Raw genomic sequence first — 20,778 nt, 5'->3', positions numbered from 1 at the left:
TTCAAATGGATTAGCAACTCATCGATTATGTTCTGTAGAGGTCTAATATTACTATGATATTGTTTGACACTTGTTCAGATGCAGATGGACAGATAGACAGATGGCTAACAAGCACTCTCCCTGCACTCCGTGACTGTGGTGGTTAGAAGCCGATTGGTGGGAACTTGCAGCCGCGCGCAACAGGGTCCGGTCCAGATGTCATGTTCGCCGCGTCGGGTGGTGACTTCCAGCTCGAGCGAGTGGGGTCCATGGATAGTACGGACGGAAGTCTTTTGCCCAGTCATAGTAGGAACGAATACTTCACTCAGTTTGTGGATGACATATATCGCGTGTATTTGCGCACCCCCTTCCACCCACGTGCACTCAATCCCTGGAGTAAGCGGGGCTGATTTTCATTTTGTTGCTGATCAGAACCATAGGAAAAGCAAATACATAGCTTGGGGTGCATGACATATGCAAGCCAGCGCTGCAAGTAAAGTCCACATGGAAGGAGGGGCAGCAACGCGCACATTACAGTACAGTACATACAGCGCGTGGTAGAAACGTGGCTTGCGCTCAACCCCCGGGGAATGAGGTTGGCCGTTTGGGCTACGTTGCGTTAGGCCTGAAATAGGCTGGTGAGTTGCATGGATGTGGATGGGGTACGGTAGTCAGCGCCGCGTTGCTGATTGTGATTTAACTTGACTGCGCACCACAACCATGACTGACTGGGATTGCTTCTTGCTGTTTTCCATTCATCGCAATCTTCCAAAAAGTGATTGCGTCTGCTGCCAATCGCAGTTATCGCTCATGGCCGCGTAATTAACATCGCTTCCAAGACTGCACCAAGAGGCACTTGACGTCGTAATCCTCGTGTTGGACAAGCCGCTAGACCGGTCTGCTGCGGAACGGCTGGGGATGGGCCACCCACCCCCAAGGCTAGAACCTTTTCTACTGCTGCTACTGCTGCTACTCAAGCACAAACAAACATCCGGACGCGACGAGAGAGAGGGGAATGACTGGATACCATGTCGCATGCGCCCGATGCATCGAATGCTGGGATTGGAGGTAGTGCGAGTGGAGGAGCAAGTGGTGGGGATGCGAGTGCAGGTGCAGAAGGAGGAGGGATAAGGCGTCGTCATTCCGCAGCATCGCACGACGAGGACGAACTCGCACCCGCGACGCGAAGCACCGCAGCACAGGGTGCACATACAAACACGACGTATGCGATTGCGGATACGGCGGATGAGCCGCGCTCGAGGACCTCGGGCGTGGAAAGTACGGCGCGGCCCGGCGTTGCGCGACTGACGACTGATGAGGTGCCGCGGGTACGCTTCTCGACTGACTTTGGGCGTGGGCAGGAGAGCACACGGGCTGGGACTGGAACTGGAACTGGAACTGGAACCCCGCATCTGACGCTGAATACGCACAACCTTTCTCCGCAAGACCTGGCTCTGGCGCACGCAGAAGCTGAAGCGTCGTCCTCGCGCGCACCACGGAATGGACCCGGTCGCTCGCCCTTGTCGCCTGCGTCGAGGAATCGTGGATACTCGCTTCGCAGCGCGCTATTCCGGAGAAACGTTCATGATACGACGCAGGACGACGATACACATATCGAGTTGGAAGAAGGGCTCCGGAAACCGCAGGCACACGCTCGCATGGGCCATCACGCCGAAGTGACCAGTGGCTTTGCTGCGTCGCCCAAGAGCGGAGATGCGATTATCACGGTCGCGCCCGAGCATTTGGATTATGCGAGTTCAGCGTCGGATATCTCGCAGAAGAAGATGGGCGGAGACGGGCCCCTCGCGCTTTCATCCCGTGTCTCGCGGAAAACAGCGAGTCGAAGGGCGAATATGGCCAAGCAGATAAAAGACGCAGCGGAACGGGCTCGCAAATTCATCTTCAGAATCAAGGACGTGCCGCCGAGTAAAGATGGCCGTCACATTACTCTCGATCCTACGCGCCCGCCCAACACCCCGCTCATCGACGAACGCACAGCCCAGCCGTACACGAGTAACTGGATCCGATCGACGCGCTACTCGGCCTGGAATTTTGTGCCGCGGCAGCTCGTTGCGCAGTTTTCGAAGCTGGCGAATTTTTACTTCTTGGTCATTTCGATTCTGCAGATGATTCCTGGGCTGAGTACTACGGGGCAGTTTACGACGATTGTGCCGTTGTTGTTCTTTGTCACGTTGAGTATTGCGAAAGAAGGGTATGATGATTTGAGGCGGTGGAGGGCGGATCAGGAAGAGAATAAGAGGGAGGCAAAGGTTCTGAGGGCGAGTCGGGTTTCTGATGCTGTTGCTGCTGCTACGGTTAAAGACAACGCTGGGGATGGTGCGAGTGTGGGTTCGCCAGAGTCGGAGGGCCTGCGCTGGGAGACGATCAAGTGGCAGGATATCAACGTGGGGGACATCATCAAGCTCGAGAGGAACGACGCTGCGCCTGCGGATCTGGCGCTTTTGCATACAAACGGGGAGAATAACGTTGCGTTTGTGGAAACCATGGCATTGGATGGCGAGACGAACCTGAAGAGCAAGCAAACGACGGCTTCGATCTCCAAGACGATTCTAGACCAGGAAGATGTCCTACGGACGGATGCCGAGTTCGTCGTCGAAGATCCAAATCGCGATTTGTACAGCTTCGAAGGCCGCGTCGTCGTCGACGGGACGCAGGCGCCACTCACGCTCAGCGAGATCATCTTCCGAGGCAGCATCCTGCGCAACACACCAGATGCGATTGGCATGGTCATCTACTCTGGAGAAGAATGTCGCATCCGGATGAACTCGAACAAGAACCCTCGGATCAAGGCGCCAGCGCTCCAAGGCCTCGTCAACCGCATCGTCATCCTCATCGTCGTCTTTGTCATTGCCTTGTCCATCTTCAACGCCGTGGCGTACAAGATCTGGCAGCGCAATGAAGACGACATGTGGTATCTGCGTGGCTCCTCTGTTGCATTCTTCCCTAGCTTCACCTCCTTCATCATCATGTTCAACACCATGATTCCCTTGTCGCTCTACGTGAGTCTGGAGATTGTCAAGCTGGCGCAAATGTTCTTTCTGCACACGGACATCGACATGTACGATCCTGTCTCCGATACGCCGTGTGAACCGCGCACGTCGACCATCAATGAGGAGCTGGGCCAGATTAGCTATATTTTCTCCGACAAGACGGGCACGCTGACGGATAACTCAATGAAGTTCCGCAAGTTGAGTGTAGCGGGCGTGAGCTGGTTGCACGATGCGGATCTCAAGGCAGAGGGGAAGAAGAAGTTGGTTCACAAGACGAGGAAGGGGAAGCAGCCGGCGAAGAACAGGAAGAGCGTGAGATCGGCCAAGGACGTAGCGGGCGAGGAACCCGTCGTTGAAACTGTCGAGCAGCTGGAAAGCCCTGGGGAAGACGACCCGTCGAATTGGCGATCGAGCGCGAAACCGGGAAAGACGTCCCGCGAGCTGCGTACACAGGATATGCTGAGGTATATCCAGAGGAAGCCTCATACCCCGTTTTCGAAGAAGGCGAGGATGTTCCTGCTCTCTCTGGCGCTGTGTCATACTTGTCTGCCTGAAATTCAGGAGGATGGTAAAACACACTTTATGGCTTCCTCTCCGGACGAACTTGCCCTTGTTCAAGCAGCACAAGACATGGGCTTCCTTCTCATCAACCGCGACGTGCATACCATCACCCTCAAGATTATGCCAACGGGATCCGACGGCGAGCCAGTTTCAGAGGTCTACGAGATACTAGACGTCATTGAGTTCTCCAGCAAACGAAAGCGCATGTCCATTATCCTACGCTTCCCAGACGGCCGCATATGCATCATCTGCAAGGGCGCAGATTCCATCGTCCTGCAGCGGTTGAAACTGGCTACGCTCGCCAACAAGAAGATGGTTGAGATTGAGCGGCGGGCCAATATTCGAAAGAGCGCAGAGGCCCAGCACGCGATTGCGCGGATGAGCGAGCACACTGAGCGGCGGAGTAGTGTGGCCGGTCGTCTGAGCAGCGTCGGTGGACGGAAGAGTATGGCGCTCGGTCAGGCTGCGAGGGCGAGTTTGAATCTGGGCCGCCCGTCTTTCGCTCCTAGTGTGGGCAGAGGTGGCTCCGTGTCAGCGAGAGACGAAGTAGATCAGTGGCTGCGCGAGCGTGAGAACGACCGCATGGACATGTCGTCTCTCGACGAAGATACACCGTACCAGACGCCGCTTCAGACACCGCGCCAATCAGGCCTGGACCGCTTCAGCATGGCGTTTTCGTCGGCACGCAGCTCGATGCAGATTGGGTGGGAGGACATGGAAGCCATGGTCGACGAAGGCATTGCGGGCGACGACACTGCCGTCATCGAACGCTGTCTCCAACACATCAACGAGTTTGCGACAGAAGGTCTGCGGACCCTGCTCTACGGATACCGCTTCCTTAACGAATCCGAGTACCAGTCGTGGAAAAAGGGGTACCTCGATGCAACAACCAGTCTCGTGGACCGGACGCGGCTCATCGAAGAAGCGGGCGATGAGATTGAACAAGACTTTGATCTCTGCGCTGCTACCGCCATCGAGGACAAACTGCAGCAAGGCGTCCCCGAAGCCATCGACAAGCTGCGCCGCGCCAAGATCAAAATGTGGATGCTCACGGGCGACAAGCGCGAAACCGCAATCAACATTGGCTATTCCTGCCGGCTCATCAAGGAATTCAGCACCGTCACTGTTCTCGACCACGAAACAGGGCTCGTCGAGCAAGCCATCACCTCCGCTATCGCATCCCTCGCCGCCGGCACCGTCGCGCACTCTGTCGTCGTCGTGGACGGACAGACGCTGTCTAAAATCACAGACAACGAGCTGCTCGACATGCTGTTCCATGAACTCGCCATCCTCGCCGACTCGGTCATTTGCTGTCGTGCGTCCCCCAGCCAAAAAGCTCAACTCGTAAAATCGATTCGCAAACGCGTCAAGAAATCAATCACGCTTGCCATCGGCGACGGCGCAAACGATATCGCAATGATACAAGAAGCGCACGTCGGTATCGGAATCACGGGAAAAGAGGGACTGCAGGCGGCGCGTACGTCTGATTACAGTATCGCGCAGTTCAGGTTCCTGGTCAAGCTGCTGCTTGTGCATGGGCGATGGAATTATATCCGTACGTGCAAGTATACCGTTGGTACGTTTTGGAAGGAATTACTGTTCTACCTTACGCAAGCGCTGTTTCAGATGAAGGTGGGTTATACGGGGACGAGTCTGTATGAGTCGTGGTCGCTGAGTATGTTTAACACGCTTTTCACGAGTTTGCCCGTCATCTTCATGGGCGTGTTCGAAAAGGATCTGAGTGCGAGTACGCTGCTCGCCGTGCCGGAGTTGTATACCGTTGGCCAGCGGAACGGCGCGTTCAATTTCCGTGTGTATCTCGCGTGGATGTTTATGGCGAGTGCGGAGGCCATGGTGGTGTATTATGTTATGCTGGGGTTGTATGGGGATGCGTCGTGGACGGAGGATAACTCGATTTTTGCGCTGGGGAGTATCACGTATACGGCGTCGGTGTGGTTGATTGCGTTGAAGATGCAGTACGTACCCCTTTCCCTACCTTTCCTATCCGTCTTGGCAGTATTGTGCTAACACAACCCCACAGATTCATCGAAACACACTCCAAAACCATCACCAACGCCATCGCCCTCGTCCTCTCCATCGGCGGCTGGTTCCTATGGAACATCATCCTCTCGTCTACATACAATCCCGAAAACAAAATCTATTACGTCCGCGACACCTTCTTACGTGGCTTCGGCGCGTCCTGGGCCTGGTGGCTGGCGCTCGTGCTCATCCTGCTTGCCGTCATGGTATTCGAGTTGGCCGTCAAGAGCGGGGTGGCTGCGTGGTGGACAACGGATGAACATGTGTTTCAGGCTCTGGAGAAGGATCCGGGCGTGAAGAGACGGTTTGAGGAGGCGGCGGCGGGAGAGCTGCAGCAGGGGTGGGATAGGGAGAAGGGGAAGGGGAAGGCGGGGAGTGGAGTGGGGTTGAGCGAGGTGGAGAGGGAGACGGAGGAGAGGAGGAGGGAGGGCGAGATGGCGGATTTGATTCGGAATCGGGTTGAGGATGGGGGTGGTGCGGGGGCTGGGTTGCGGGAGGGGGGCGATGTTAATAGGATTTTGAGTCGGGGGTTTGGGGATGTGAAGACGGCGTAGGTGGGAGGAGATGTGTGGGGATTTCCTTTTCTTTTTGATATCCTGGTATCTTGTTGAATGGAACGGTGGATTTACGCTGTGCCTTCTTTTAATCTTTCGTGCTTTTATAGCTCGTGGTCTTTACTGTGAGTACGTTCAGAAAGTGGTTTAGCGTCGGATAGCACGCCGATAACGCGTTGCCCCGCTCAGCTGACTCAGCGAGCTATCTACTGTCACCGGACATTCCCACTCCACCCCATCTTCGTATCCTTTCTGGCAATTCTACCCGACGAGGATGACTGCCACGCACCAGATTTCGACCACTTTGCGAGGTCAATGCGACAAGGCTGGAGACGGCCCACATTCCGCTCCAGAGGACCAACCGCGATTGGACTCGGAAGAGCAATCCTCTCCAGAAGGGTCGGTACCACTTCATCGATTTTGCAATCGTTGTCAGCGAATGTTTGATGCGTGGACAGAAGTATATGCGTGGCTTGACGAAGCTCAGTCTCCCGAAAAACGTGACTTTGAGCCTGCCGGTAAGGAGATCCAGCCGTGCACGTTAGCAGACTTGGCGAAAAACCGAACGTCTTGCCATTTCTGCGAGATTGTATATTCAGGGATAGAAGACGTTGATGCTAGACTGCCACAAACTCTTATCACGTTCCGATTCCGGGACTCTAGAAATTGGGAAGCTTTACTATATGTCGATGTGACATTGGAGTGCGATCCCGAAAGCTTGCAGATGATATGCATCAAGTCTTTCACATGTGAGTTGCATTTTATCACATCAGAGTGGTTGAGCTGACCGTGGGGCTGCGTTCACAGACAATGTATTCGATGCTCCATTCATGGCACAGCACATTCCACGCCAACCAAAGGACAACCTAGTCCAGATTCGAAAATGGCTTGGTGCCTGCCGTTCAAAGCACGACAAGTGTAGCAGTTGGTGTTCAAGACTCGGCATGAAAGGACGAAGACCGACACGAGCTCTCGAACTCAGCGACAATGCTGTCAGATTGCGGTGCGACTTGCACGCCATTGATGGTTTCGAGTACCTGGCTCTTAGCCATGTTTGGGGTGCCGATCCAAAACAACAGCCTCGCCTAACAGCTTCAAAGCTCGAGGAGTTTCAGAAGAACATACTACCAGATATGCTGCCAGATATCTTCACCGAAGCTATCCTACTCACCCGCTACCTCGGCTTCAAATACTTGTGGATTGATGCACTTTGCATCATACAAGACTCCGAGTCTGACTGGACAGCGGAGGCGAACATGATGTCTGCAGTGTACAACAATGCTATTTGTACGATTGCAGCCCTATTCCCGCCCCAAGTCCCCTTTACCTCTACTCAATATCGGGGCGATCCACGAAAGTTGACGCCTTGCATTGTTCGTAAACCTACCCCAGGAAAGGCAGGAAGTTGTGTCTTTCCTTGGGAATTTCTAAAAAGTTCAGCGTTGACACGAAAGGATTGGCCCCTATCGTCAAGAGCATGGACCCTCCAAGAACATATTTTGAGTCCACGCACCATCTTCTATGGGCATCGCACTCTCATTTGGGAGTGCGCGGAGATTTATTGTGATGAATTGGCTGGTACCATAGGGGACCATATGGCAGCAAATCTCGACTGCATGACCTTGAAAGACTTAGTGTCCACGCGACCCATTGATGACCCAAGCGAGACAGCCGACACATCGATGGAGGCCAAAACATTCTCCGACACTCTTTGGAGATGGATAGTACTGATACAGGAATACAGAAGGAGAGACCTCACACAGGCAAGCGATAGGGCCATGGCCTTTTCTGGAATCGCACAAGCTTTCCAAGCGGAGCACGGCCTTACCTATCTAGCTGGGATCTGGAAGGAACATCTACCGCGTTCACTGCTGTGGCATATCTACAACCCAGAGCACAGTTTAGAGCGCATTTCTCCGATACCCTGGGAACCCCCATTGAAGTTCGCACCGACGTGGTCATTGTTTTCTGGCCCTATTTATTCGAGTCGGGACAGCGAGCTTTACCAAGACCTGAGCCTTCTTGCGGATCGCATCCTGTATTCCGCACGGCTTGTGCAGTTCAGGTGGTCGACAGCGCCTGTGGACTATCTACCCCCAACAGCCTTCCATGATTTCGAGGGGTTACAGATCACACTCGAACTCGTGAGGATAGATGTTTCGTTCTCACTGAGAGATCCGCGCCCTGAGAACCATCTCTTCAAGGTTCGTTGTCAAAGTACAGAAGTGCGATTAGCTTCGTTCTTTAGAGTCAAAGAAGAGTTCGTGAAAATCTCGTGTCATTTTGATGATTGGAGACATTTTGAACAACCTCCGACTGGGGTTCACATAGCTCTTATCGAGGAGGGCTGGGCGAGCGACCGTAGAGAATACTGCTTCCAAGGACTTTTCATAGAACCTGTAGGTGAGGAAGAGACGTGGAAGCGAGTTGGCTACTGCGAAGGGAATGTTTGGCCTGATAGCTCGCGTGCTAGCGAGCTTGACCTGAGCTCAGATGCAGAAGAAATTGCTCCACGAACTGGCTTTCCTGGATCGGACGAAGAATCAATATTCTTGCGTATTGAAGGAGCAGAACTGGAGACTCTTACTCTGGTTTGATTATGCGCCGAGGCTCTATGGATTGACATCTCCACGGGCGACTAAATGAAGTCATCCGACCCAATATACCATCATATATATTTATAGCATGGTCTACCAAGATTTCCAGTTTCAAAGAGCGGATGAGCTGAAGTGATTATGGGAGCATCCAGCCAGGACAACTGGAAGTCGGCACGCAAACTCCTGTTGCTTTCGCAACGTGGGGTTTGTGGCGTCAGAATCGTCAATTCAGGCGATGTTGTTTGGGAGATCTCCGATATGCTAGGTTATCCGATTGCAGGAGCCACGGCTGACAGTTTTGGCGGTGCCCAAGTGCTCATATGGGGCACTTCGGGCTGATACACCCAAGGACTCATATCTACTACGCTCTAGACTTAGCTCAGCATTTTCACTATTATTCTAGTTTTGTTCTTTTGCAGACTCTTGTCTGTATGAAGCACTTCTTATAGGGACGCCAATCGTTGTAAAAGCGTATAACGATCTGTTAGATATCGTCTCTTCTTTCCAAGGGAGTACAATTTTAAGAGTTCAAATACACAGTTCAAGGCTAGACCTACAGTACTTCTTATTTCTTTTCAATTTAAAAATTTGCATGCATGATTCAGCGTTCGTACCCCGCTCTTTCAGAAGGGGTTCTGGGATTGTTAACATTGTCTTCAGACAATAAGGAACCACCTAGGAAATCTATCGCGCAGGCATCAAATTTCAAACAGGTCTTCCTAGGTGTAATCGATTCCTTTTCTAGGTATTTTCCAATACACAGTGTTCTTGCTCAAGCCAGTCTTGGTGTGTGCTTCCTATCTAGTTGGTGTTGCGATTGGAAAAGTGTTCCTGGCGCTCAGTGTCGCCCTTTTGCCTTCTATCGTACGAAACAATGATTGCTCTGGGCTCGTTCTCCCAAGATAATCCACTCGAGTAATCGTCGCTATTCTGTTCTCTACATCATTGATTTGGTGCTCTGGTGCTGGAGAAAGTGTGGTACTGTAGTCCTGTTCGTTGTTTGACTCTGCTATCAAAGCCTGACTTGCCTGCTCCTCAATAGACATTGTATCTGAGAAGTTAGTCTCTGCAAATTGTCATATTTTGGATATCCTAGTGGATGTGCGTACTGTTTTCAGGAATCTTAGAGCTTTCGCGCCCACCCCGAAAAGTCCTTCTCCACCATTTTGAAAATCCATTTGATTTGCACCCGCCTGACGGGTCAAATAGTTCGGGTTCGTACGGGTCCTTTTTTTCAGGGTGACATGATACCGGCATAGCAGACTGAACATTTGATCGGGAAGATACGTCGGGAGTCAACACGGGTACATGAGTCGAAGTTACACGTGCGCTAATAGGATTCTTCTCCGCACTGGATACATTGATCACCAATAGGGTGTTCAAAAAGTAAGTTTGCTTGGTCGACTAGTACATGAATCTTGTTAGTATACGCAAAAATATGCCGCAATGTCTTCCACTTACTATCTTGACATTCCACACACTTGTATTTAAGTTTTCAGGTGCTGTCAGTAGTCCCGCACATAGCGGCTGAGAACAGGGGCTTTGTGAAACTGTCATTGTCAAAAAGATGTGAAGACGAGGCTTGATAGAAGCGCGATCGTTATTCTTAAAGCAACATGTAGAGCTGAACATTGTGTTACCGTGGCGCACCCCCTTGATACTTAATTGCAACTGATAGCTGCAACAGATCCTTGTAGTTGGAATTAATTCTTACGATGATTGGCTTTCCAAATAACTGCGTCTTGGCAGCTGAACGGGGACGCGAGCTGAAGACATCATGCAGCGTATATCCTGACCAATAATGTGACACCTAACAATCTCGAGCCTATAGCACTGAGTCGCTAGCAAGATGGCTTGCTTTGTGGCCTGACCACATGATTGAAGGTTTTCCGGTCAGTTTATAACCGACCTGTCGCCATTCATTGTAGCCATGACTTTTGTTGTGGCTCAGCCTTGCTCATTGCGGGCCACTTATATATTAGACTAACCGGCCCTCTTCACAAACATCCTGAGATTGCATTCACATCGCTTTTCTCGCTTTCTTCTTAATGCCTTTTGTCGAACAGCTGTCACTTATGGCTTCTGCAATCCAACTATCTGAGAGAATATCTTGGAAGAGGTGGAAGAAAGAGGAACATAAATGGGAACCAAGGCTGCCACTTCATAAAGATGCGAAGTCTGGTCCCAGCAATTTACCCCCAAGATACGCTCCAGGTTACCCTCGTGTGGCCGCCTTTATGGATTGTGGCGGCAATCTAGCGATCTTCAGAAAGTTTGATCGCGTAGCATACAGATCAATCCTACACCAGCAACTTCAGATACTGAGAATTGAACGCGAGATCGATGAAATGGATGCAGCGGACGACGAGCTCGCTCTGCTGACCCGTCGACTGGACACTTCCAATGACAAACTACCGCTAGTCCCTGATGCGGGACTCGACAAGTTTGAAGAGTTTATTGTAGGGGGAAGTAACGGGTTGCGTAACAACAAAGGCCACGATTTGCATATCACACCTCTTCCAAACCAAACACCCGCTGTCGAAGCACGGGGTAGACAAAGGTGGATTGACATCTCGTTCAGCATGCTAGAAACCCCTGGTGGCATCTCAGACTTTCGAGCGCATGTTGCTCTTCGCGGAGTATGGGATGGCAGACCAGATTCTCCGGACAGTGTTGCATTCTCAATAGTTTTCCTCCCAGAACTTCCTCCAAACGGGCCAAAGATACCTATTGTGGTATGCGAAAGATCATTCAACCGAGCGGAATACTCTGAGCAAGCAAGCTGGGAATTCGATATATTATCTGATGCTCCGAAGATGGGCGCAGTTCCGAGACCCCGATCATTCATAGGCAAAAGGTTCCAAGGACTCATGTCCGACTACATTGGCTCAGCAATATCCGACGAGCCTACGAAGAGACGGACAGCGCGATTTTTCTTATATTATGTCCCTGGATCTGAAAAGACGTGGAAATTAGACCCAGAACATGCCTTTATTGTGTTCAAAAATTCTTCGCAGAAAGACCTGCGAATTGAACGCGTACAGTCACTGGAAAAGAATCAACTTTCGGATCCCTACAGTACGACAAAACTTGAGGCTTCCAGAGGCACTCGCCCTCAAAGCTATCCTAGCATACTGAAGTTCATGGCTGCGCGTCAACTCCATGTAATGCGGGATGGATCCCTGATGGCAGACAGTTTACGACGTGAAGACCTGGTTCGCAGAGATGCTCTTTTTTATTTGCAACACAAGCTCTCTGATTACAGTAAGTATTAACTTCCATGCACTTCTGGTGGAAGTTAAGACGATCTTGACGTGAGTCACTATGCTAACATGTTCGCAGGGAGCGCGCTCTTACAGCACGCGAACTTGGCACAACTCGAGGGTCCAAACAAACGTGGCCTGACAACTCTGCGACGATGGTTCCGGGGCAATGACTCAAAAATCGAAAAACCGGACAAGCTTCCCCTCCAAGGACTAGCCAGGGACCTCTACACGCACAGAGACAAAAACGGCGACCTTGTCGCCGTGGGTCCACCAACCTGTAGCGATTACCTCTCGCGTTTCATCGACAAGGTGCTGGCCCATTCGTTTCGAGACAGAGGAGTACAGCCTATCCAAGACTTGGGCGAGATATATTTCTACTCGGAGAAAAGCGTTGAGAACTTGGTTTCATTTATAGGCATGATTCTTGCAGCTGGCTTGCTGATAGGAGCAATTGTTGGCTTGGACAAATTGACTGACAAGGCTGCGAGATTGGGCACAATCTGCGCGCTCACTGTTGCATTTGCACTGGTCCTGTATTGTACGACGACGTCAACGAGGGGAGAGGTCTTTGGTGCGAGCGCAGCGTAAGTCTCAAGATGAACTCAAAAAAGCTTGACTGATAAGAGGACAGATATGCGGCAGTACTTGTTGTGTATGTTGGAGGCGCTCTTGAAAAATAACCCACGCCCAACGAACCTTTGGTGGAGAGATAGGACGGCCGTTCCAGTTAAGCACACCCAATGTTGTCCTCCCAGCAAACCTTCATAACTATTATCTGGATTGTATTGAGTCAAGATGAATCGCCGGCATATGCACCCAAATGTCTTTCTTAGTACTGCTGGTTGGAGATTCGAGGTTGACGGCTGGATGGACGCGAGTAGCATCAACGTTGACCGGCTTACGGCTAGACGCATGGAAGGTGTGTCACACTATGACAGCTTCTCTAGATGTTCCACAACACCGACCCTGAGGTGAGTCGCAAACAATGCGTGTAGTTATGCATCTACGAGGAACTCATTTGTTGAGTTTCGTTTTACGCAGCCAAGTCCTTTGTGCAAAAGATGTAGCCCAAATTGCAAATGAACAATCGGAAAGAGGGAAGACGGCACCACCCGCAAAATCCAGCGTGCACGTCGGCAAGCACGGCCAGACCCGCCGTCATGGTGTCGTGCATCGACACACTGCTCTGGGTACATAAGGTCGCAACAGGTCGATACACAGAGCGATCTCCATACATTACGGATGCAAGGTCATTGTAGGAAAGTCCCACCTTGTTAGCGGCTTCCACCATCCGATATGATTGAACAGAAGAACATGACTGGAAAGCTATATTCGAAACAGATAAAGGTTAAAATAAGACACAAGCTGAAGAATTTGTACAGCAACAAGACAAGATGCCATGAAGCCTACTCTGGAAATACAGACACATCTAACGTGTGTCACTCAATACTGCAGCACAACGTTCCTTGCCTGCTTCTTCCCCTTCTTCCACGCAGTACTCTCACTCATGCTGTTAACCTTCTTCGCCAACTTTGCATCAAACTCCGTAACGACGCCCTTACCAACCGGCTTACCGAGGTTCTCAGTCATTGGCCTGACAACATCGCACCTCAGCGCCTGAGCAGGGCTCATGCGCTCCATCTTCGTGTTGTTCGTCTGAATGAAGAGCCTCTCACGCGAATCGGGACCAGTGTACGGCTTCCACTCAACAGCACGGTTGGCGCGGTCGGTGTTAGGATCAAGGTTGCGGATGAAGCTCGTCCAGTAGCTGCGCACCTGTTTGATGATGGGCGCATTGGTGGTGAAGTAGCTGGGTGGTTCGCCGCCATCAGTGCGGTTCACGCCCCAGAAGGCGTATGCGTTGACGGTGTGCCAGGCGCCGTAGCCGACTGCCTCATCATCTGGGTCCTGCACGGCGTACTTGTAGTTGTATGTGGGTACATCGTCGCGTGCGATCGCATTCTGGATGTTGCGAGTTGGGCAGTGGGTTCCGATGTCACCAATGGCGTCAGCAGCGTGGCGCCAGTAGAGTCCCTTGCCGGGGAATGTAGGCTTCGCGGGCTTCATGTAGAGATCGTCGATGATCGAGATGGAAGAGTTGCTCAAGCTTGGATCCTGGTTGGCCACCCATTTGACTGCATCGGCTGTAGTGTTGACATCTTCCGGCGCGTTGTATTTGGTGCCTTCTTGAGCGCAGGTACCCATGATTGTCGGTACCTTGGCGTACTTGCCCTGTTCGAAGAGGTTTGCAAGCGAGTCAGTGTAGAGATCGCCATCGATGTTGGGGTTAAACCAGCAGTTGGAAGAACGGATCGCCGACTCGTTCAAAGCGCGTAGACAGGAGAGGCCGTCCGTCGCGTTAGCGCAGCCCTTGTCTTCGAGGAGGCACTGGTACTGCTCCTCGCCCAACTCCGGAGTACGCATTGTAACCCAGCCACCCGACTCCATGATACCGCCAACGAACAGATCCTTGCCTGTGTTGGCCGCCAACATGAGAGCAACAGAGGAGCCACCAGCACTGACTCCGTCAAGAACAACGTGGTCTGGGTCACCGCCAAACTGGTCGATATGCTCCTTGACCCACTCGAGGAGCTTGATCTGGTCGCGAAGTCCAGCATTGACATCGCCACCTCCGGCTTTGACCGCTTCGCTGCTTAGGAAACCGTACAAGCCCACGCGGTAGCTGAACTGAACAAAAACGACCTGGCCATCTGCCACGATCTCAGTGGGATCCCAGTTCGCGCTAGACTGCGACGAGAAGCCACCTCCCTGGAAGAATACCACAACCGGCAGCTTGGAGTCAGCGCGGGCCTCGGAAGGCGCATACACGCTCAGGTAGAGACAGTCCTCAGCAATGGTGAAGCGATCGTTGGGTCCGGAGACAGTCCAGTCATCAGGGCGGCTGGGTGGACATGTTGCACCGTGTCTGGTGGCGTTGATGAGCCCGGAAACGATAGGGTCTTGCGGTGCTGCGAATCGACGTTCGCCAGTAGGTGGTGCCGCATACTGGATGCCTTTCCAAGCAGAGACACCGAGCTCCGAGTCAACGACGGCTCCCTGGTACTTTGCATAGCCAACATCAACGAGAGTGTTGACAGCGTGCGCTACCGAAGAGAAGCTCGCTCCGACGGCGAGCAAATGTTGAAAATGCTTCATCTTCAAGATGAATACTGGTCAAATAGAAATGAATGTGAATGAGCGGTGCTCTGAGAAAGAATGGACACGCGCGCAAAGGCACGAAAGCTGATGGAAACGATTGTAGAAACGATTGACTGGTACATCTTCTTCCCCGGCCACAGTAGCCATTTAACTAGACCCTTCGGATCTCCATGGAAGAACTCGAAACATATTAAGCCCGTTATAGCTGGGCAATCATATAAATGTCGCGTTCGGCCCGCACGCTAAATGACCGTGGAAATTGGGCGTTGATGTTTTTGTGTGGTAAAAGTCGGGCCGTTGAGCACCACGGCAATTGAGCCGTTTCACGGTGGCATGGCAGGGTGGGTAGGAGTTAACTTGACCTGAAGCGGGAAGAGACCATGACTCTCATGGCCTTTGCGTGACAACCGATCATGTTTGTCCGCAAATCACGGCACCCGCTCCGCAGCTGATGGTCTGTCAGTGGATGATGCCGGTGATCCACAACGAGCTTAGAGGCGCATAAGTCGATCTAGGACGAGTTGTTACGACGGGAAGTTGGCGGGTCAACAGCGAGCTCATCGATACATCCTTTGCGACCACTCAAGCACAATAATCATTCTAGGAGAGTGTTCTTCTTTTCTCGCTGATCCTTTGTACTACAGAACCGATTGCGCGGATTCACTACGTCCCTTGCGTTCGATAACCCCACCCAGCCAGCGTCGCCTACTACATGAATACGGTTGTTGGACGTTCCCAGTGGTGTTTGGTGGCAAAACGACGATAAAAACGAATATGAAAAATGGCTCAGCAACCACAACAGCTGGGAAAAAGGATCTGCAACTGGAGTTGCGTCAACGTGGGCAACCGTTGTGAATCTTGATGAGTATCTTGAACGTATCCTCCAGCTCGTTGGACTGCTGTTCGAAAGGCATATTTAGCTCGTATGTGGCAGTCATGCGAGGATAAACTGTTGTGAGTGTTTGAGTTTGACCTGGTTTCGCTTCCCCATTTTGATGCGGGTACTCGCGTGGATCGTGGATTTGGGCTCTCGACCAGACGAGTGGCGCCAACTCATGCTGAGCGAGAGGGAGGCCTTCCAGGTCTTGCCCTTGCTTGGAAGCTATGCCAGCCTTCTTATCGACCCTTTCGTTGCCAGGGTTGCCCGCGTGCGCTGGGACCCAAAACATTTGAACCCTGCCGGGTTCGACAGGGAGGAATCGGAGGTTTTCGAGGATGTCTCTACAGATCGTGACCTTGTCGTGGCTCTCGGGCTCTCTATCTCCGCTTATCTTTTGAAGCGCATAGGTCGAGTTGGAGAATATCTCGATTCGAACCTGCTTTTGAACAGATTCCTCCAGCTTGGGAAGTGTTCCCACAGCATGTTCTACCGCCATTGCTATGGCCTGCAGTTCTCCGACTGCACTGGTGGTGAGGTTGTGGTATTTCATGCCGTAGTCTATCCAACCTGATCCCGCCAAGAGGGATCGAAAGCAGATCGCTGCTCCGACAGGATCCTCCTCCGCCATGCCGCGACGATTTGTATCCATTCAATATCGGAGCACAATATTCGTGACATGATGGGGCATGTCATTGGCCGCTATTTCAGCATGCTCGTGAGCATCGTCACGGCCCTTGATCACGACTATCTCGTGAAGCGGCCCTATCGCAAGGATCTGTCAGCTATCTTCAAATAAATGTCTATTCAATTATTGCTACCTGGATCATTTCCAAGCACAACAAAGCTCGGTTCGTCTGATGCCATCTTCGTGGTGTCGTCACTTGTGGTTGTGTTGTCGAAATGATTGTAGTGACCTCATTACAACTCACGACAAGAAGCTACTTTGTTTACGCAAAACAAGCCATGCACTATCAGACGTTCCTTCTCCAAATCAAGACATGCGACTCCTCCATGGACCATGACAGCTTCCGCTACATTTCAACCCTTTACAGAAGGAAGGCCTCGAATACCTTCCACTACACTAGACATGCAGGAGCTTATGGTTCTTGGATCGCACCATCACATACGGGCTTTATCTTCGAGATACTAGCCATCTCACAATCTCAAGCACGACATTACAAAAGCTGTTAAACACCGGGACATTCGTATCTTCTCTCGCCCACAATGCAGCTTTAACGCCAAGTGTTCGAGCTGCGATCATTCTGCACGAATAATCTAGAAACATCTTTTTCGCTCAAACCTCATCGAATCGTATACCTCCCCAAAGCGCATCTGCAAATCGGGGAATGAGTTGCGGTGATGCCACCATCCATAATGTGGGGTAGTGAAACGACTCCAGAATGGATAACCTCCGGCGAAGAAATGCTCACGATATACGCGCTGCGTGTAATTTACATAACATCCAGTCGAATAACCCAGCGGTCTCCAGTCCCTATTACGTGCATCGGCTCTTCCTTCTTCAGGTGTTGCAGGCGTGTCGTTCCATGTCTTCGACTTCTTGGCGAATTCCGAACGCCGATTTCGGTCACGGATGGGGTTTGGCCAAGTTCTGATATACGGAGCCATGTCGTTGTAAAAGTTGGCATCGACCAAGGCAAACAGGTGGCGAATCGCTTTCGTGTAATGCTTCGGTAAACTGGAACGTTCGATCTTGATCCATTCCACAAGGCTTCTGACCTCGTCAAATTCCCAGGACGTCCATAACGAAAATAGGCTTCGAAGCCTGCGCCTGAACTTCTTCTTTGCTCCATACTGCATCCGCATCTCCATGTAGAGCTGCAAACGAAGGAAGGCACGGAGTATACGATGATGTTCGACTTTGGACAAGGTGTCGGCACCGTAGCGAGGATGCTCCCCGTTGGTGTATCGAGCTGCAGCATTGCCTATCGTTATCTTGGCAAATTGATCGGTCAAGGTTTCTGCATCCACCAGGTATGCTTGATACCTGTTGAGAACGGCGACAGCTTGGCTGGCGCTGCCCACGGACACGTGTGGGTTCTCATCAACGAGGTTGCTTGCTAGAAACTCCGCTAGCTTATGTGAGCTCAACTGCTTCCTATGCGCTGATAGTAGGACTGTAGTCGTCAGGATTTGCTGAAGCTGGCCAGCCAGAGCGCGGTGTCGCTTGATAGCCCTGAACTGCGCATTGAAGTTGCAACGCACGACCTCTCCGATTTCTTCATGTTCAAGAAGTGTGTAATAAGCTTCGAAGTGCTCGCCGATAATAAGGAGTTCCAGAATGTAGCATCGCAGCTCGGTCGGCAAGTCGAGCATCTGATGCAAGCCGTCGTCAGTCGGGGCATGGTCGGATCCAGGCGCCGCTATCGATACCTTTTTTTCAGTCTGCGACATGATACGAGCATCTAGGATGTTGCCGTCATATACAGTCATCGTGGACACCAGGTTGCGCCGAAGCTGACGGATGTTCACGAAAGATCTTTTTTGTTGGTGCGTTGGAAAAAGATTGAAAGAGATTTTGCGTGGTAATATATACCCGACCCTGATGACACGTCCTGTGGTAGCGAGTAGCGACCCACCCACGCTTACAGTATTCTGTGCTTTGCTTATCTAATCCCATCATGCACATACAAAGTGCACCTAGCATGACGTATACCAAGTTGAGATCTAGCAACTCATCAAACACTTTCATCAGCTCTGACGCCTACATACAGACGGCACTCCCAGCATCTGGTGGAACAAGGTATCCTAAGAGCATACCGAAGAGGTCAGCTACTTACTGAGCGTCCTTGGGGTGACTTCTTCAGTACCGCAATCGCTCTATCATTCTGCGCATGCCACAGCCTCCTTCTCATTTTTGGAGACGACAGTGTGCATACTTGCACGCCTTTTGATCGAACTGGACTCGCACATTCTTCGAAGTTGATTCTGAGGTATGCAAGGAGCCTATGGATTTTCACCCTTCCCTTGCTCGTCGACTTACTACACACAGCTCTCGGCAAAGTCTATGCTAGATTAATCAAAACATGCTGCCACTTGCTCGATATCACATCCATGTTCCTCCACCTCTTCGCCACCTCCGCGATGTTGTCCCCGCTGACATGCACATCCAACACATTAATTCTAAGCTTCCACACTCCAACCCTCCTCCACGTTCCTTCTTTACTTCCAGGCACCAACATCAGTCCAGCCAACCGCCGCTGAACATTATTTTTCCCCCCCGTCCTGACAACTTGAAACTCAGCTATCAACGCATAAATCGCGTTTCGAGGCGGCGAGGGTCGACCAGCCGGATCGTCAGGATAGTACTCCAGCACTGGATCCCAACGAAAACTGCTTCCAGGAGAACTAGCAGTATGTTGTTGCAGCCATCGCATCTGTGTCGCCAGATCAGCTGGCCAATCCGCTTTGATGGGCAAAACCAGCGTCGCAATCGTGACTTGCAGACCCGCAAAGTCAGACATGCTACCCTCCGGCACACGATCTATTGCTAGTCCCGCAAACCTAAACTCCTTGACTTCTGCCCAAAAGATGTCGTTCCAGCACACAAGCTTCGGTGAGCTATAACTCTTACACCGCACCGCCAGTTCATCTTGTCCGAACAGGAAAAACAGTGAATAGTACCTCCATATCGGAACGGAGAACCACGACCAACTCGGTACTCCAGGCTGTACAACGTTCTCCTCAATCTCAGCCGTCCACACATCGTCCGCCATCTCACCATTCGGCAAACCATCTTCGCGACGAACAAGCGCTTTAATCTTCTTGTCAACGTACCAGAGGAGCGCGACGGGGAAAATCTCCTTCCACAGTCCCGCCAGGTACGTCAACTGTCCCAAATTGGTAACCGCGCGCGCCACACCCGCAAACGCAATAATTCTATCTTTTCCAAAGGATAGTTTGCGAGACCGGTACTCATTGACCAGGTTCTGCCAATCAATCGTAAAAGACAGGACCGCAGGTTCACTCAGACTACCTCTCTTCTTCCCCACGACACCCAGCTCATGGATCGTATCCGGAAAATACCGTGACTTGCCTCTATCCTTGCCACGCTTTGGATCTTGCGGCGTGGTCGTTTGCGTCTCTGCAATCGGACCGAGCAGCTCGTCATAGAAGCCTTTCGAACACTGCCACATGAGATTCCTGTGTCCAAGCAGCAAAGTCCTCGGCGCCAAAAGATATTCCTGAAACGTCCACGCGCGGCTGAAAAGCGGCCAATTGCTTGGATAGAGCCAGTCTTGTATGTGCTCATCACTCGAAAAGTCCTGTCGCAGATCGGATTTTTCGTGTTCAATGTACACACCGGGTGTTTGCGCGGACGGAGCGCGCAGGATACAGGGGTGCCAGACGCGCGGGTCTTCGCGGCGACTGGGTTTGGCGGGTGAGTGTGGGGGGAAGAGGAAGGCGAGGTTGGCGGTTGCGTTGCCGTATACGATGGCCATGCGACGGGCTTCGTGGGCCCAGTCTGTGGGTGAGTCCTGGATGATGGTCAGACTGTCGATCCAGAGGTACTTGTATCCGAGCGCGAGCGTGATGCGAACCGCTTCTTTGTATACATCCGAGGCTTCAAACTTTGCGCGTGGAATCTCCTTTTGGAAGTCTTTGAGGTTCGACTGCAGGAGGCGGAGTTGTTGTGTGTGATTAGTTCCCCACATGTAGCTCAAGACGAGGTAGTCAAAGCGCTCATCTTGCATGTTGCAACGGAGGCGTATG

General features: G+C 51.8%; 5 protein-coding genes across 5 annotated transcripts; 2 read left to right on the top strand and 3 right to left on the bottom strand.

Annotated features, from left to right (window-relative positions):
• Positions 1–694: 694 nt before the first annotated feature.
• Positions 695–6,145, top strand: ACET3X_004641 (uncharacterized protein; the record flags this gene model as incomplete). Its single annotated transcript, XM_069450868.1, has 2 exons — positions 695–5,527; positions 5,593–6,145. The coding sequence occupies exons 1-2, from the start codon at positions 1,008–1,010 to the stop codon at positions 6,143–6,145; spliced, it is 5,073 nt and encodes a 1,690-aa protein (XP_069308619.1). The 5' UTR covers positions 695–1,007.
• A 3,609-nt stretch (positions 6,146–9,754) lies between these two features.
• ACET3X_004640 (uncharacterized protein) lies at positions 9,755–10,299 on the bottom strand (the record flags this gene model as incomplete). Its single annotated transcript, XM_069450867.1, has 4 exons — positions 9,755–9,793; positions 9,852–9,935; positions 10,066–10,146; positions 10,204–10,299. 4 exons carry the CDS (start codon positions 10,297–10,299, stop codon positions 9,755–9,757), a joined length of 300 nt encoding a protein of 99 aa, XP_069308618.1.
• Positions 10,300–11,885: 1,586 nt separating this feature from the next.
• On the top strand, positions 11,886–12,688 carry ACET3X_004639 (uncharacterized protein; the record flags this gene model as incomplete). Its single annotated transcript, XM_069450865.1, has 3 exons — positions 11,886–12,006; positions 12,085–12,592; positions 12,640–12,688. The coding sequence occupies 3 exons, from the start codon at positions 11,886–11,888 to the stop codon at positions 12,686–12,688; spliced, it is 678 nt and encodes a 225-aa protein (XP_069308617.1).
• A 763-nt stretch (positions 12,689–13,451) lies between these two features.
• On the bottom strand, positions 13,452–15,164 carry ACET3X_004638 (uncharacterized protein; the record flags this gene model as incomplete). The annotated part of the gene is made up of 1 exon (XM_069450864.1): positions 13,452–15,164. The coding sequence occupies one exon, from the start codon at positions 15,162–15,164 to the stop codon at positions 13,452–13,454; it is 1,713 nt and encodes a 570-aa protein (XP_069308616.1).
• Positions 15,165–19,413: 4,249 nt separating this feature from the next.
• On the bottom strand, positions 19,414–20,759 carry ACET3X_004637 (uncharacterized protein; the record flags this gene model as incomplete). The annotated part of the gene is made up of 2 exons (XM_069450863.1): positions 19,414–19,442; positions 19,721–20,759. 2 exons carry the CDS (start codon positions 20,757–20,759, stop codon positions 19,414–19,416), a joined length of 1,068 nt encoding a protein of 355 aa, XP_069308615.1.
• Positions 20,760–20,778: the final 19 nt, after the last annotated feature.

This window comes from Alternaria dauci, chromosome 3 (assembly GCF_042100115.1).
Source record: "Alternaria dauci strain A2016 chromosome 3, whole genome shotgun sequence".
NCBI classification, from domain to species: Eukaryota; Fungi; Ascomycota; class Dothideomycetes; order Pleosporales; family Pleosporaceae; genus Alternaria; species Alternaria dauci.
This window is presented reverse-complemented; position numbering and strand designations above follow the sequence as displayed.